The following is a 13,480-nucleotide window of genomic DNA, read 5'->3' as shown; positions in this document are numbered from 1 at the left end:
ATGAGCAGAGGTATATAATTACATAGGACCTATTAAAGAAAAATTGAATTTGTATATTTGATTGTAAACTTTAAGGTAGTACTGTATACATCAGCAGGAATCTGAAACTATAAGGAGGAAAAGCTAAGAACTTAATTTCCTCTAGTTTTTGTAAGATCTCTAGAAAATGGAAGGTAGAAGTTTTGGCATAACTAGGTTGATAGTAACAAGATGCATTTTCTTAACACAACATCTGATATCAATATTATAATTTAATGCAGTCATAAATTATGTGTACCAAGAGGACACTTTTTATCCTAGATGAAGAGGAAAGAAAAGTATTCACTTGCCTGTGCCATTTAGACTTCTAAAACTTCATTCTTTCAGAGACTCTATGGAGTGCACTTCCTCATAACACCCATTTCTTGCCAACTCCTGAGTCAGGCAGTCTCTTGAGTGCAGTAACAGTTTAAAAAAATGTATAAGAGTAAAACTGGGCTGAAATTAGCCAAAAGTACAACTTTGCTGATTTCTGGGTAGCTGGCTTCTTTCCTATCAAATCCATAGCCACATACTGTTCTGTGGTTCACATCTAGACTTTTACATGAGAGAATTGTAATGCTCAAGCATGATGTGGAAACAAAACATAGATCTCTCCCGTACAGGCCCTTTGGAAGTAGGAATAAGAGAACATAAATCTGCAGATAATAAAGTTTGTTTTTGTCATTTTCTTTGGTACAGGGTCAAGGAAATGATTCCTCCAAGGCCGCCTCTTACCCGTCGGACAGGAGGAGCTCAGAAGGCAAGTGCCAAAGCCACGGTGAAACTATAAGTAATAAAGTGTTGAGTGTACCCACTTGAAAATAAGGCATGGATTCTTCAGTATGTTTTCTAGAGGGGGTGAGAAATTGTAGCTTCACATATTTCTCTTCTGGTTCTTTTTGTGACCAGTGACATAAAATGAATAGTGAATAGTGTTTCCTCTTTGGCTGGTAGTCTCTGAGCTGAAAAGTAAAGGGCAATTTATACCTAAAGCATTATTGAATGTAAAACCCAATCCAGTTTCAGACTTCCATTATATATCTTGATCTCTTTGCAGCCTCTTTACCAGATATTTTGTATTTTGCTAGGCAGTGAGTGACTACCACATGCAGATCAAGAATATTTCTAGAGCTATTCTGGATGAGTATCATAGGATGTTTGGAAAACAGGTGGCCAAACTGGGGAATAACATGGATAGTGAAACCGTGGAGGAGCAGAAGTGCCTGCTCAGCTATGAACTTAACTGCTCTGGAAAATACTTCGCTTTCAAAGAACAGCTCAAGGTAAATCTTCCTTTAATTGTTCAATGGAGTTTTATGAGGCTTCTTTTCTACATTCCTAATTATTAGTTTTTCTGTGGTCATGTTCAGCTATGCTTCCACACTCCTTGCTGTTGGTGCCAAGAGTTATGTTCCATCTGATAGAACATGAGAAGCTCCACTTGTGCAAAGCCTTGGTTTTAAGTCTTTACTTGAGGCTAGGCCAGATTTTGAGCCAGGTTTCATATTACTGTGGCAGGTAGAAACTTTGTCCCTGGTATTGATTCCATGACTAATTCTCTGTCTCCCATTACCTACCTTTCCATAGTCCACAGAATCACTAATATTTGAGAAATATTTACTTAGTGATAATCTTTTGCATCATAATGGTTAACATTTATTTTTAAAAAATTTTTAAACATTTTTAAAATTTATTTTCAGCATAACAGTATTCATTGTTTTTGCATCACACCCAGTGCTCCATGCAATACGCGCTCTCTCCTATACCCACCACCTGGTTCCCCCAACCTCCCACTCCCCGCCCCTTCAAAACCCTCAGATTGTTTTTCAGAGTCCATAGTCTCTCATGGTTCACCTCCCCTTCCAATTTCCCTCAACTCCCTTCTCCTCTCTAACTCCCCTTGTCCTCCATGCTATTTGTTATGCTCCACAAATAAGTGAAACCATATGATAATTGACTCTCTCTGCTTGACTTATTTCACTCAGCATACTCTCTTCCAGTCCCGTCCATGTTGCTTTTATTGACCATTTGCAGTACACTAGGCAAAATTTTTTTAAAAATTATTTATTTCTTTTCAGCGTAAAAGTATTCATTGTTTTTGCACCACACTCAGTGCTCCATGCAATCTGTGCCCTCTCTAATACCCACCACCTGGTCACCAGACAAATTTTTAAATGCTTTGTATTTTACTAATTTAATCCTAACAACAACGCTATGAAGTAGATAGTCTTCATTTTACAGTTGGAGAAATTCAGTATTAATTGGTTAAGTAATTTCCCCAAGAGCGTAGAACTAATAAAGGGTAAAGATGAGACTCATATTCAGGCAGCCTTCTTGCTCCAGAATTCACGTTCTTAACTATGCTGGATTGCCTCTCTGTGCACATTTATCATGTGTTCTGTACTGTACATAACAGATACAAAGAAAGCACATGGAAGTAATAAGGTGAAAAACAACTGATGCCCATGGAGGTGAGGAGCTCTTCTCAGTAGGTGGCATATTCACAACTTAGTTTGATTCCTGGTTCTACCATTACTAGCTGAATGGTCAAATGACTTTACCTCTCTGAGATTTAATTACTTTGTGTAATGATGAGGAATAATAATAATACTATCTCGTGAAGTCATTATGAGAATTAAATAATATGATACATGGAAAGTGCTTAGTATAAAACCTGGCAATAATGTTAGCTGGGAAGGGGGTACTGTCATGGCTACAGCAATATGTTATTTGTACAGCATTTTAAGTTTTATCACCTACTTGTTATCTTTCTTTGGCTTCTCAATAATTTTCTGAGTAAGATAATAAGACCAGAAGTACACATCCATATAACAAATGAGGAAAATGAGGTAGTAACTTCAATTTTTGAGGTTGTACAGTGGTAGAATTATAATTCCATTCTCTAGATTGTCAAATCACACCTTTTCCTCTTGTATCATGTGGTCACCATGAGAGATGTAATGCATAAACCTAATGCTGAGGTCTTCTTTAGCTTTATGGCTCTCTTCACATATTCTGCATTGACTGTATTAGAGAGAGCGTCGAGAAAAGAAGTCATGCAGAGTATGCTGACTGGGGGAAAATCAGAGACCTGACATTCTAGTAGTTACCAAGGGAGAAATTAATCACTTTCTGAAGTTCTGATGAGCCTTAGACCAGGGCTCAAGGGAGGCCTATGTTGTCAGTGTGGTGCTGGACTCTATATAATCAAATGGATGATCTATGTCTCTTACAGCATGCTGTAGTAAAGATTGTGAGAGAGAAGTATTTGAAGACAACACCATTTGAAAGCCAGGAGGAACTGCAGACATTTATTAGTGAGCTCTATGTGTTCTTGGTGGATCAGATGCATGTGGCCTTAAACCAGGTAGGTGCTCAAGAACTAAGAGCCTTTCCTTTTCTTCATAGGACATCAGGGTCTCTGAATGATTCCTTCTTTGCTTGCTTCCTTTCTTCATTCAGCAAACATTTATGAGGTGTCTACTCTGTTGCACTGACAAAGATGAGTAAGAAACTGCCTAAATTATAAAACTAGTTTTTGGGAGAATGAGGGAGAATAATTCAACTTCCTGGCATAATAACTTTCATAACTGTCTTAAATGTGATGGATAAAAGAAATATATAAAGTCAGCTAATTAAATTATAAAACAAAAATCATCATTTTATTCATTCTGTGAGTGTGCACAATTTTCAGTTTGCTCTCCATGATTGGCAATCAAAACTAAGAAACATTATGAGCTTTCAGATATTATACCTGAATGACAATGACAGTTCAAACGTGCCTTTTCTTTTCTTTTCTTTTTGAGAGGGCAGCGAGTAGGGCAGAAGGAGAGGGAGAGAGAGAGAGAGTCCCAAGCAGGCTCCCTGCCCATTGTGAAGCCCCCATACAGAGCTTGATCTCACAACCCTGAGGTGATGACCTGAGCCTAAATCAAAGGTTGCATGCTTAACCCACTGAGCCACTCAGGTGCCCCCAAACATGCCTTTTCTACTTGACTGTTAGCCTTCTCTTCTCCCATTTGTCTCTTTCTATATATATTTGCACAGCTTGCATATTGTCTTCATTTGCTCATTTTAAAATGTATATAATTGTGGTTTATTTGAAAACAATGGCGAAAATCCAAGTCTTTTTGTCCCCTTGGTCGTCTCTAAGCAGCCATGGTTCCTCAAACCCTCTGTTTGTTTTTCCCTTTACAGTTGCTTTCTTCTCTATCACTATTACTTTTTCTTTCACCTTGTCTTTCTGGAGGGGGAAGGTGAGGAGTGTCCAATATCCTAGGATTAAGAAAACAATTCTACCTTGAGCACAGATGATTTAGACAAATTGCTTTGAGAATTGAGCATGAGATAGTAATTACTATTGCCTTGTGCTGTCAAGGAATCCCTGTCTAGTAGAGAAGAGAGACATCAAATGCAAATAAGCGCAGTAGGGTGAGGTAAGTGCTATGATAGGGACATGTCCATGGGAGAGCAAGTTTGGGGATGCCTAAAGAGTGGTCAGCTTCACCCTGAGAAAGGTGTCAGGAAAGGATTCACAGAAGAGCTGTGCCTTGAACTTGAAGACTAAAAATTTTCCAGGTGGATGTTTCAGAGCATTTGAGTCATAGGGAACATCACAAAAGCTTGGAAGATTGGAAGTATGGCATATACAGAAACTGCCTATCATTTAGGAACAGAGGATGAAGTGGAGATCAGTTCCTAGTAGGGGAATTGAGAATGTGGATGGAAGCCTTATATGCTACACAAAGAAGTTTTGACTTTTTCCCTTATTAGCATTTGGAAGCAATAAATTTAATTACATTATAAGTGGAATAATATGATCAGATCTACATTTTATGAAAAACACTCTGATGGCAGTATGTCATATGGGTTAGGTGTGATGAAACTGGTGGTGTTAACCAGTTATTATTTGGTAATAAAGGGGTCAAAGATTCTTAAGTTTAAGGTTCAATGATGGGGTAGCTTATAGTACCATTAACCTGAACAGGAAATACAACACAAGTGAATTTGGTAGGAGGCAGGTGATTGTTGAAATCACTTTTGAACATTGGTTCTTGTGGGGTTTTTCTCAAGAGAGAGATCTGAGCTGGAGAGAAGATTTGGGGAGCCATGAGTATATATAGGCATTACTTGGAGATATCGACAAGTTTGGTTCCAGACCACCACAATAAAGCAAGTCAAATGAATTTTTTGGTTTCCCAGTGCATATAAATGTTTACACTATACTGGAGACTATTATGTATGCAATAGCGTTATGTCTAGAAAAACAATGTATGTATCTTAGTTAAAAAAAAAAATACTGTATTGCTAAAAAATCCTGACCATCATCTGAGTTTTCAGCGAATTCTAACGACAGATCACAGATCACTGTAACAAATATATTTAACAATGAAAAAGCTTGAATTATTGTGACAATTACCCAAATGTTACACAGAGGCACAAAGTGAGCAAATCCCATTGCACAATAGATTTGTTTGACACAATTACCACAAATCTTCAATTTGTAAAAACAGACAAAAAAACAACCAAAAGACAAAAAAAAAAAAAAAAACCAGTATCTGTGAAGTGCAACAAAAGATATGCCTTAGATACTAGTTAAAATATGATCATAAATTAAGCTGCTGAGAAAAACATGAGTCGAGAGAGAAGTGAGCTGTCAGTGGAACCCTATCAAGCAGCAGCATTTAAGGGATGGGTGAGTAAAAGAATGAATGGAAGGAGGGGTGCTTGGGTGGCGAGTCATGATCCCAGGGTCCTGGGATTGAGCCCCGCATCAGGCTCCCTGCTCAGCGGGAAGCCTGCTTCTTCCCTCTCCCACTCCCCCTGCTTGTGTTCCCTCTCTCGCTGTGTCTCTCTATGTCAAGTAAGTAAATAAAAATCTTTAATTAAAAAAAGTAATTAATGGAAGGAGATAAGTGAATTGTTAAAAAGGTAAAAGCCAGAAGACAGTGGTATCACAGAAGCTAAGGGGAGATAATTTTAAGAAGAAAAAATAGTCAACAATGTTAAATATCCCTAGGAGTTCATGGGGAAGGAGAATTGGAACAAGGTCATCAAAAGGTATAAACTTCAAATTACAAGATAAACTAGTACTAGTGATGTAATGTACAGCATGACGACTAAAGCTAACACTGTTGAATGATATATGTGAAAGTTAAGGGAGTAAATCTTAAGAGTTCTTATCACAAGAAAAAAATTTTCTTTTTTTCTTTTTCTTTTTATTATGTCCATTTGAGATGATGGATACTAACTAAACTTATTGTGGTAATTATTTTATAGAATGTGTCTTTCAAACCATTATGCTCTATGCCTTAAACTTACACAGTGAGGTATGTCAATTATATCTCAATAAACTGGGGGAAAAAAGAAAAACAAAATTTGAAAAGTTTTCATTGAATCTGAAAATAAAGAGGTTATTAACTTTCACATAGCAATATCAGTGAGCTAATGGAGTAGATTCAAATTATAATGAACTGTGGAGTAAATGAGTGATTAAGAAGCAAGTGAATATAAATTCAAGAAGTTGGAAGATGAAAGGAAGGGAGGGGAAAGTAGTAGCTAGAAATGATAGAGATTTTTTAAGCTGGAGATGTCTTTAGCATATCCATAGGTTTGGGAAAAGGAGTCAGCAGATGGGAACAAATTGAAAATAGAAGGAAAGAGAGAATAATTGATGGCAAAGCCCAGGGTATATACAGGTAGGAAAGGATCAAGAACAGAGAAGGATGTGATGCTTCTTCCTCAGACTGAAAGGAAGGATATACAATGGATGCAGAAATAAATTCTTTCAGTGTGGAGTTCATTAGTTGAGGGATTTCTGGCCTAATGATTTCCATTTCCTTTGTGAAGTAATGTCTTTGCGGACCTTGAAGGAAATAACATTTGAATAAAGAACATGAAGAAGGGGCGCCTGTGTGGCTCAGTACGTTAAGCCTCTGCCTTCAGCTCAGGTCATGATCTCAGGGTCCTGGGTTCGAGCCCCGCATCAGGCTCTCTGCTCAGTGGGGAGCCTGCTTCCCCTTCTCTCTCTGCCTGCTTCTCTGCCTACTTGTGATCTCTCTCTCTGTCAAATAAATAATAAAAATAAAATCTTAAAAAAAACAATAAATAAAAAATAAGAAAAAAAACATGAAGAAAGAGAAGAATATTTAGGTACTGCATGATAGCATTATGGAATTTGTTGTTGAACAAGGACAACTACATAGATTGCAGAGAGTATGAAAGGTCTTCAGCTAAGGCTGAATGCCAAAGAATATGTGGCAGCCCAGAGATTTCTTTGTGTACGCAGTTTTCCTAAGGACCTATTAGCAGCTCTTGTCTAAGACTTAAGAAGTCAGATAGCAGGGTTGTTTTAATTGGGGAATCTTCAGACCAAGTGCAGAAGAAGGACAAGGTTGCCTGGGACCTGAGTGTGCTGGCGAGAGAATAGTATGAATGGATGATCAGAGGTCCAAGCTTACCCACTTGGGAAACATAGGCATATTGGAAATGAAGGAAATAAAGTTAAAGAGCAGTTTTCAGGGGATTAAGTGACCAAAAGACTGAAGGCTTGTAAAGTAGATTCTGGGAGTGGAATGTTAGAGATAAGAGTATTTCTGGTTTGCAAAGAAGTGTGTTGCTGGAGGGATTTGGAGGTCAAGATCATCAAAGTTAAAAATAACAAAAACAGAAGCATTATTCCATGATCAGGAACTCTCTTTGGCCCATCTTAAATTTGGCTTTACTCTCTACATCCCTTAGCAACTCTACTTGTTAATGTCACTGAAAATATTTTTACTTCTAATTAAAGAATTTGGGGAGGTCTGCCTTGACAATATCTTCTGATCCAGGAGATTACTTACTATACCAGAACTGCTTTCCTAAGTGGGTATATAGAGAATAATATTTTGGGGGGTTTTCTCCTACATTCTGGCGATTTCTAAGATGTTTCCTTTTTGGGATATGTTTAAATATCTCACTAAAAGTACAGAAGCAACTTCCAAAGCGTTACCCTTATCTCCTGTTTTTTCAATGTTTGAAGACTCTAGCTAGTGTTTGCCAACCTTTTTCATGTAATGGCACCTAAAAATGATAATATTTTTCATGTACACTAGAGAAAATGTAAGCTGTTTGAGGTCAAAGGAAGCTTACATAGAGATTTTTGACTGCCCTGAGGGTTGAGGAGCCCAAATTAATTTTTACTCACTTCTATGAGCTTAGGTTGTTGGTATTCAGACACCTGAGCTTCTCTTTCACCCTCGATATTTCTCTCTTGGTTCACTCTCACTCTCTTAATATATCGACAAGGCTGTAAAAAACCCTAATATCATTTTCAACCTTATAACTGGGTTCTCACGTCTAGTTTATTCTTATAAGACTCTCTACTTGTAATTGTTTTGTTTTGTTTAATATCTTGATGACAAGACCATGCCAGACGATATCCAAGGTGCTGTTTCAACTATCTATACAAGCAGTGAACAGCTTCGACTCTTTGCATTTGAAGCAGAAGTCAATGAGAACTTTGAAATGGCAGCAGTGTATTATGAAGAGGTAATTAAATGTCTTGCCAGTGGTAATTGTTACTATTATTTGTATAATATGGATATAACAAATAGTTTTTAATTATTTAAAACCCAACAGGACTGATGAAAGGATAGACACATAAATCAATAAAATAGAACCTAAAAATAGATCCACACAAATAAGGACATTATATTTTTATTATTATTATTATTTTTTAAAATTTCTTTTCAGCGTAACAGTATTCATTGTTTTTGCAACACACCCAGTGCTCCATGCAATATGTGCCCTCCCTAACACCCACCACCTGGTTACCCCAACCTCCCACCTCCTGACCCTTCAAGACCCTCAGGTTGTTTTTTGAGTCCATAGTCTCTCATGGTTCACCTTCCCTTCCAATTTCCCTCAACTCCCTTCTCCTCTCCATCTCCCCATGTCCTCCATGTTATTTGCTATGCTCCACAAATAAGTGAAACCATATGATAATTGACTCTCTCTGCTTGACTTATTTCACTCAGCATAATCTCTTCCAGTCCCGTCCATATTGCTACAAAAGTTGGGTATTCATCCTTTCAGATAGAGGCATAATACTGCATAGTGCATATGGACCACATCTTCCTTATCCATTCATCCGTTGAAGGGCATCTTGGTTCTTTCCACAGTTTGGCGACCGTGGCCATTATATTTTTGACAGAGGTGTAAGGAAATTCAATAGAGAAAAGACAGTCTTTAAAAAAAAATGGTATTAGAACTGTTGGTCATCCATATGCAAAAAATAAACTTTGACTTAAGCCTCAAACATTGTATAAAAAAATCAACTTAAGAGGCACCTTGGTGGAGCACCTGGGTGGCTCAGTGGGTTAAAGCCTCTGCCTTCTGCTCGGGTCATGATCCCAGGCACCTGGGATCGAGCCCCACATCGGGCTCTCTGCTTAGAGGGGAAAATGCTTCCTCCTCTCTCTCTCTGCCTGCCTCTCTGCCTACTTGTGATCTCTGTCTGTCAAATAAATAAATAAAATCTTAAAAAAAAAAAAAGAAGAAGAAGAGGCACCTTGGTGGCTCAAGTGGTTGAGCATCCAACTCTTGCTCTCGGTCAGGTCTTGATCTCAGTGTCGTGAATTCAAGCCCAACACTGGGCTCTAGGCTGGGTGTGGAGCCTACTTAAAAAAAAAAAAAATCAACTTAAAATGAACCATAGATCTGAATGTAAAACATAAAACTGTAAAAATTTTAGAAAAAAAAACAAAGAAGAAAGTCTTCATGACCTGGAGTTTTGGACATGATGCAAAAGCATGATCCATAAAAGAAAAATAGGATAAATGGAAGTTCATCAAAATTAAAATGTGTGCTTTGTAAAAGGTAGTATTAAGAGAAAGAAAAGAAAGGTAGATATTGGGAAAAAATATCTGCAAAACATATATCTGACAAAAGATTTGTATCCAGAATATTAAGAACTCCCAAAATTTAACAGTAGAAAAATGACTAAATAAAAATGGGCAAAAGATTTGCAAAGATATTTCACTAAAGAGGACATAAATATGATAAATGAGAACATGGAAAGAAGTTCAACATCATTAGCCATTAGGGAATGCAAATTCAAATCACAATAAAGTGCCACTACAATACATTAGAATAACTAAAATGAAAAATGGTGACAATAAGAGGTGCTGGTGGGGATACAAAACAACTGGAACCCTCATACTTTGCTGGAGGAAATGCGTAATGATGAAGCAACCCTGGAAAATAGTTTGGCAATTTCTACTCCTGGGTATTTACCTTAAAAAAGTATAATCTTAGTGATATTCCCATGCATTTTGGCCATTTGTAGATCTCCAGAGAAATGTCTGTTTAAGTCCTTTGCCCACTTTTGAGTCACTTTTGTTTAATTTTTGTTGTTGAGTTTTAGTAGTTCTTTACATATTCTGAATATTCTTACCAGTTACAGGTATATGATTTGCAAATATTTTCTCCCATTCTGTGAATTACCTCTTTACTCCATTGAGTTTCTTTTGATGTACAAAAGTTTTTTTTAAAGGTTTTTGATGAAGTCCAATTTGTCTTTTTTTTTCTTTTGTTAACTGTGCCTTTGGTATCATATCCAAGAAATTATTGTGATATCCAGAGTCATGTTATAGTTTTAGGTCCTACATCTAGGTCTTTGATCTATTTTGAGTTATTTTTTGTATATGGCATTAAGTTGGGGTCCAACTTCATTTTTTACATGTATATGTGGATATCCAGGTTTCCTAGCACCATTTGCTGAAAAGACTGCCCTTATATATTGAATGGTCTTGGTCTCTTTGTCAAAAATCATTTGACCATATATGTGAGGGCTCTCTATTCTATTCCATTGTTCGATATATTTATCTTGATACTAGCACCACACAGATTACATAACTTTTTAAGTTTGGAAACCTGGTGTCTGTTTTTATGCCAGTACCATGCTGTCTTGATGATCACAGCTTTGTAGTAAAGCTTGAAATCAGGCAACGGGATGCTGCCAGTTTTGTTTTTCTTTTTCAACATTTCCTTAGCAATTCAGGGTCTCTTCTAATTCCATACAAATTTTAGGATTGTTTGCTCCAGCTCATTTTTATTAGAATGGCATTAAAAGTATAGATTGCTCTAGGCAGTATAGACATTTTAACAATGTTTATTCTTCCAGTCCAGGAGCATGGAATGCTCTTCCATCTTTTTGTGTCTTCTTTGATTTCTTTCATGAGTGTTCTGTAGTTCCTCGAGTACAGATCCTTTACCTCCTTGTTTAGGTTTATTTCCAGATATCTTATGGTTCTTGGTGCTATAGTAAATGGAATCAATTCTCTAATTTCCCTTTCTGTGTTTTCATTGTTAGTGCATAAGAAAGCCACTGATTTCTGTACATTGACTTTGTATCCTGCTACATTACTGAATTGCTGTATGAGTTCTAATAGTTTGGGGGTGGAGTCTTTTGGGTTTTCCATATAAAGTATCATGTCATATGCAAAGAGAGAGAGTTTGACTTCTTCACTGCCAATTTGGATACCTTTAATTTCTCTTTGTTGTCTGATTGCTGTTGCTAGAACTTCTAATACTATGTTGAACAAGAGTGGTGAGAGTAGGCATCCTTGTCGTGTTCCTGATCTCAACGGGAAGGCTGTGAGCTTTTTCCCATTGAGGATGATAATTTGCTGTGGGTTTTTCATAGATAGATTTTATGAAGTTCAGAAATGTTCCCTCTATCCCTATACTTTGAAGTGTTTTAGCCAGGAATGGATGCTGGGTTTTATCAAATGCTTTTTCTGCATCAATTGAGGGGACCATGTGGTTATTCTCTCTTCTCTTATTGATTTGTTCTATCACATTGATCGATTTGCGAATGTTGAGCCATCATTGCAACCCAGGGATGAATCCCACCTGGTCATCTTTTCAATGTGCTTTTCAATGTGCTGTTGGATCATCTTTTTAATGTGCTGTTGGATCCTATTTGCTAGGGTCTTGTTGAGAATCTTAGCATCCATACACATCAGTGATTTTGGTCAAATTCTCCTTTTCGGTGGGGTCTGCTTGGTTTGGGGATCAGGGTAATGCTGGCTTCATAAAAAGAGTCTGAAATTTTTCCTTCTGCTTCAATTTTTTGAAACAGCTTCAGGAGAATAGGTGTTATTTCTTCTTTGAAAGTTTGGTAGAATTCCCTGGGGAATCCATCAGGTCCTGGGCTCTTGTTTTTTGGGAGGTTTTTGATCACTCCTTCTAGCTCATTACTAGATATTGGTCTATTCAGGTTGTCAATTTCTTCCTGGTTCAATTTTGGAAGTTTATAGTTTTCCAGGAATGCATCCATTTCATCTAGGTTGCTTAACTTATTGGCATGTAATTGTTGATAATAATTTTGATGATTGTTTCTATTGCCTTGGTGTTAGTTATGATCTCTCCCTTTTCATTCATAATTTTATTAATTTGGGCCTTCTCTCTTTTCTTTTGGATTAGTTTGGCTAATGGTTTATTGATCTTATTGATTCTTTCAAAAAACCAACTTCTAGTTTCTTTGATGCGTTCTACTGTATCTCTAGTTTCTATCTCACTGATCTCTGCTCTAATCTTGATTATTTCCCTTCTTGTGGTGGAGTTGGCTTAATTTGTTGTTGATTCTCCAGTTCTTTAAGGTGTAGAGACAGCTCGTGTATTCTGGATTTTTCCATTATTTTAAAGGGAGGCTTGGATGGCTATGTATTTCCCCCTTAGTACCGCTTTTGCTGTATCCCGTAGATTTTGGACTGAAGTGTCTTCATTCTCATTGGTTTCCATGAATTGTTTAAGTTCTTTGATTTCCTGGTTGATCCAAGAATGCATTCTTAAGCAAGGTGGTCTTTAGCTTCCAGGTGTTTGAATTCTTTCCAAACCCTTCCTTGTGGTTGAGCTCCAGTTTCAAAGCATTGTGATCTGACAATATGCAGGAATAATCTCAATCTTCTGGTATCAGTTGAGCCCTGATTTGTGACTCAGTATGTGGTCTATTCTGGAGAAGGTTCCACGTGCACTCGAGAAGAATGAGTATTCTGTTGTTTTAGAGTGGAATGTTCTGTATATATCTATGAGGTCCATCTGGTCCAATGTGTCATTCAATGCTCTTGATTCCTTATTGATTTTCTGCTTGGATGATCTGTCTATTACTGAGAGTGGCATGTTAAGATCTCCTACTATTAATGTATTCAGATCAATATGACTCTTTATCTTGATTAACAGTTTTCTTATGTAATTGGCTGCTCCCATATTGGGGGCATAAATATTTACAATTGTTAGATCTTCTTGGTGGATTTAAGAATTATGTAGTGTCCTTCTGTATCTCTGACTACAGCCTTTAGTTTAAAATCTAATTTATCTGATATGAGAATCACTACCCCGACCTTCTTTTGAGGCCCATTGGCATGAAAGATGCTTCTCCATCCCTTCACTTTCAGTCTGGATGTATCCTTATGTT

The 13,480-nt window shown here is 37.2% G+C and overlaps 1 protein-coding gene across 6 annotated transcripts in view; it reads left to right on the top strand.

The window, feature by feature from the left end:
• Nucleotides 1–13,480, top strand: part of CFAP70 (cilia and flagella associated protein 70) — a 108,344-nt gene that overhangs the window by 57,260 nt on the left and 37,604 nt on the right. For 5 of the 6 annotated variants that reach the window (XM_059397757.1, XM_059397755.1, XM_059397756.1 and 2 more), the window contains 4 exons: nucleotides 721–785; nucleotides 1,114–1,304; nucleotides 3,257–3,388; nucleotides 8,425–8,550. In XM_059397757.1, coding sequence (XP_059253740.1) covers nucleotides 721–785; nucleotides 1,114–1,304; nucleotides 3,257–3,388; nucleotides 8,425–8,550 — 514 coding nt within the window. The remainder of the gene's footprint in view (nucleotides 1–720; nucleotides 786–1,113; nucleotides 1,305–3,256; nucleotides 3,389–8,424; nucleotides 8,551–13,480) is intronic. The other variant, XM_059397754.1, reaches the window with a different exon arrangement.

This window comes from Mustela nigripes, chromosome 4 (assembly GCF_022355385.1).
Source record: "Mustela nigripes isolate SB6536 chromosome 4, MUSNIG.SB6536, whole genome shotgun sequence".
NCBI classification, from domain to species: Eukaryota; Metazoa; Chordata; class Mammalia; order Carnivora; family Mustelidae; genus Mustela; species Mustela nigripes.
The sequence above is the reverse complement of the archived record's forward strand: the minus strand, read 5'-3'. Positions and strand labels throughout refer to the sequence as shown.